Consider the following 4,247-nt stretch of genomic DNA (forward strand, 5'->3'; position numbering starts at 1 on the left):
CCGCAGGGAGGGCCGCGACCCTCGTGTGAGGAGGGCGTCGGAGGGAGAGCGGAACAGTCCGAGACCGCGTTCCCCCGTGGTCTCGCGGGCGTCCCTCGGGTCGCCCCGTGTGTCGCGGGAGGGGGCGGGGGCGCGACTCCGCCTCTCCCCAGACAGAGCATTCCCAACCCCATCAGAGTCTTGCAGTGGAACTGCGTCGGCGCGATGAGCAAGCTCCCACTCCTCCAGGAGATTGCTGCTCGTGACCGGCCGCATGTGTTTATGCTGCAGGAGACTCTGCTGGGGGAGAGGTCCCCTTTCCGGCTGCAGGGATACACCACTCATCTCCTCCCCCATGTGCGAGGTGAGACTAGGGGTTGTGCCATCCTTGTCCAGGACCACATCGCTTCCACAGTTTGTGAGCCTGCTCCATTCTGTGGAACTGATGTTGAGGTTCATGGTGTGCGTCTTCAACTTGCTGAGTCGTCCCTTACAGTGTACAACATCTACCGTGGTGCCAGTGCAGCCCTGGAGTTGGGGGACTTGTTCTCCCAGGCTACCAGGGAGCCTGTGCTTATAGGGGGCGACTTCAACGCGCACCATGACCTCCTGCAGTCCCCGCAGAGGTCTAATGAGGCAGGACGGCACATTGCACTGGTGTTAGAGGAGGTGGCTGGTGTGTCCTTGCTGACGGACCCATCAGGACCCACTCATGTTAGGGGGGGGCGTCTGGACCTGACGTTCGTGTCGGATCCGCTTATGGGTTCGGCATGTTGGTCCATACACCCCACCCTGATAAGTGACTACTATGCTATTGTGGTGGAGTTGGGGTTGGCTTGCCTCCCTCCCCCCGAGCCGCCACATAGGTGGGATGTGGAGAGGGCAGACTGGGTGGCTTTTGAGCGTGCCCTCGTCCGTCTTTTCTCCTCGTCCCACCACCCCTCAGACTTGGAGAGTTTTGCGGATCTGATGGCCAGCGTCTTTGGGCAGGCCGCTTCGGAGGCAATTCCCCAGAAGCGGCGGTCCGCAAGGGTTTACCGAGATGGATGGTTTTACTGCGACCGGGTCAGGGAGCTGAATAGGCGGCTGAATGCGGCGCGCCGCGATTACCGACGGCGTCGCAGCTCACCTCTGCGCAGGCGCTTAGAGGCTGTGTCGCGACACGTGCTGGTTGAAAAGCGTCGCATTCGGGAGGAGGCGTTGGTTCGGTGGTGCCGGACTCTGGGCGCTCACACCACTCTCAGAGAGATGTGGAGGAGGCTGCGGTCCTTCACCAACCCTTGCCCCTCTCGTCCACCTTCACACCCTGACCCGGTCTCAGAGGCTGACCGATTGGCTAAGCACTTTGCGGATCGCTCTGCTTCCCACAATCTCCCGCGGTCTGTCGGGGCCACTCTGGAGGGGTTGTCGGACTCTCGTGCTGCGGCCGTCCGGGAGGCTTGCTCCCAACCTGATGAGGCTGACTGCCCCATCACGGTGGGCGAGCTCCTGGCGGCTCTGCGGCGCAGGGCTGACACTGCTCCGGGCCTCGACGGCCTTACGTATTCCATCCTTGCGCATGCGGGGATTGTGGTAAGGCGTGGTTGCTGGATCTGCTCAATCTCTCCTGGTCTGAGGGGCGTTTGCCGCGGTCATGGAAGACGGCTGTTATCCACCCCATCCCGAAGCCAAACGACCCAGGTGCCATGCGCCCCATCTCCCTCCTCAGTTGTATTGGCAAGACAGCTGAGAGGGAGGGGCGTGCACGGCTGTCGTGGCGTCTGGGGCCGTTACACCCGAGGATTTTTGCATATCACCAGAAACGTAATGCTGCACAATGTCTGGCATCATTCCTCGGGGAGCTTCGGGGTCGAGTGGGAATGGCTGTCTTTCTTGATCTCGAGAAGGCGTTCGAGCTGGCTAATCCGTTAGTCATCTTGAGTGCCCTTGTGGCTCGAGGATCGGGGGGCAGGCTGCTATCGTGGGTCCAGGATTTCTTCCTTGACAGGGCTGCCAGCGTCCGCTTTCAAGGTAGTTTTTCCCCGGCATACTCCCATCCAAATGGCACGCCGCAGGGCAGTGTGCTGAGCCCTATCCTTTTCAACATTCTCGTTGAAGGGTTGTTGGATGTGGAGTATGGCCGGGGGTCACGCTCCTTGCTTATGCGGATGACCTGGTTCTAGTCTTTTCAAGGAGAGACTGCTACACACAGGCCAATGAGGCCCTCTCGCGGCTCTATCGACGGTCGGCGGAGCTGGGGCTGAAGGTAAATATGGCGAAGACCCGCTATATGCCTTTTGCCCTCAGCCCGCCGGCCTTCCCGATGCTGTTGGGAGGACACCCTCTAGCCCGTGTGACGACCCACAAATACCTGGGGGTCTGGATGGACTCGGGGCTGAAATTCGCCTGTCATGTTAGATACCTGAGGAAGAGGGCTCGATCTCGGATGGCGGCTCTCCGCTTCCTTTCCCGGAAGAGCCTGGGGACCTCTTTTGAGGTCCTCAGAACCTTCTATATTCATGCCATCCGGTCGGTCATCGACTTCAGTGCTATCTGCATGACAAGCTTGGCCCCTCAGATAGCCGCCTCGCTGGAAGTGGTTCAGAATGACGCAATGAGGATAATGCTTCATGCCCCCATGTGGACACGTCTAGTCAATCTCCGTCTGGAGTGCGGCCTCCCCTCGCTTCGGGGTAGGGTCGTGCTCTGTGCTGCTGCGGTCATCTTGCAGCTTGTGCAGCATAGACCCCAGCTCCCGGTCTCGGCCCTGTTTAAGCGGCTTCTTTTGCGGCCGCCTGATCCTTGCCCGCGCAGGGACTGGGTCCGTGGGTTGGTTGCCGCGCTGCATGAGCTGGGAGCGGCCACTGGTATTTGCGAGGAGCCTGACACGCCCTGTGTGGGCTACATTGAGCCACCGCCCTGGACGTCTCCGCCTATTCAAGTCATCGTTCCGACTGCTGGCGGAGGGCGAAATGCTGTCCCTGCTCTCCTTCGGCAGGAGGCCTTGGCGCGGATTGAGGCTCTGTGGCGCCCAGCATCCGCAGAGTACTATACCGATGGCTCGGTCTCTGCCGACGGGGCTGCAGGGGCAGCCTTCGTATGCGGGGTTGCGGTGGTATCGTGGCGCGTCACACAGGGTGTGTCTGTCTTTCAGACGGAGCTTGTGGCCATATTGGGGGCACTGCGGCATGCAAGCCAGCATGCCTCCACCCACGTGGTGGTACATTCTGACTCACTTTCAGCGATTCAGGCTGTCCATTCCGGATCCCTGGGGGACAACCCCCTCCTCCTATCCTCAATTCATGTATGTGCGGCCAGAGTTGTCAGTGCCGGGGGGTCGGTGACCCTCCACTGGGTACCAGGCCATGTAGGACTCGAAGGTAATGAGCATGCGGATCAGGCGGCGCGGCTGGCGTGCTCGCTCCGGGAGGTGTCATTTGTCCTCCCGAGCGGGACGCATCAGATCCTTCAGCCGCTCAGGTCCACTGTCATGCGGTGGGCCCGGGAGGAGCATCAGGTTTGTGTGGCAGAAGGCTCTCGTTCTGCTACTTGGTACGCGGCGGCTACCCGCTGTGAGCCTCTGCCACCACTGCCTGATGTTCCCAATGCTGTCCTGGTCCACATTCGTCGGTTGCGTCTGGGCTTCCTGTGCTACAGGCAGACAGCTCTAGCCCGGCCGGACCCATGCAACTTTTGTCTGGAGTTGGAGGAGGAGCCTCTCCTACATTATGTCCTGCGGTGTCCGGTGACGCATGCCTTCCGATCCTGCTTGGCCCGCACTTTTGTTTGGTCCGGGGAGGACCTGCGAGACGCCCCCGCTCTGATTGCGGGGGTCCCTCTCCCCACTTTGATACGGGTGGTAACCCGATACCCGCCTCCTCGTTAGTCTGTCTATGCCATTTTGGCATGACCCCTAACGGGCTCCAGTTTGCCCGTGCCTCGGCCTCTGGGCCGGGGCGAATATCCCACCACCACCACCACCTCGCGGTCTGGTCATAATGTAATGAGATTAGTTTGTTTGCTATCTTGATTTATTTCTGGATTACATTACCATTTTCATTCCTTAAAATGGCTTTTTTTTTTTTTTTTTTTTTCCCTGCGTCGTAGGTTGTATGTACAGTATTACTAGCTGGCCAACAATACAAGTAACACGTTTTCTTTACCTACTAAGTTTGCACGGTACACCTTATAATTGTACCCGCACAGCACACACTGCTCAAAACAATAAAAATTAGTAAAGCCTTTGATGCCGTCCCCCAACGCAAACCAATCAACTAAATACACAACAC

General features: G+C 59.1%; 2 protein-coding genes across 2 annotated transcripts; both read left to right on the plus strand.

The window, feature by feature from the left end:
* Positions 1 to 204: 204 nt before the first annotated feature.
* LOC145411931 (uncharacterized) lies at positions 205 to 2,141 on the plus strand. Its single transcript, XM_080281900.1, has 2 exons — positions 205 to 1,520; positions 1,688 to 2,141. The coding sequence occupies exons 1-2, from the start codon at positions 205 to 207 to the stop codon at positions 2,139 to 2,141; spliced, it is 1,770 nt and encodes a 589-aa protein (XP_080138026.1).
* Positions 2,142 to 2,230: 89 nt separating this feature from the next.
* On the plus strand, positions 2,231 to 3,844 carry LOC145411932 (uncharacterized). The gene has a single exon (XM_080281901.1). It carries the CDS (start codon positions 2,231 to 2,233, stop codon positions 3,842 to 3,844), a length of 1,614 nt encoding a protein of 537 aa, XP_080138027.1.
* Positions 3,845 to 4,247: the final 403 nt, after the last annotated feature.

The sequence above is a fragment of the Coenobita brevimanus genome, chromosome 91 (assembly GCF_032717465.1).
Source record: "Coenobita brevimanus isolate Jiangsu-jjx chromosome 91, ASM3271746v2, whole genome shotgun sequence".
Classification (NCBI taxonomy): domain Eukaryota; kingdom Metazoa; phylum Arthropoda; class Malacostraca; order Decapoda; family Coenobitidae; genus Coenobita; species Coenobita brevimanus.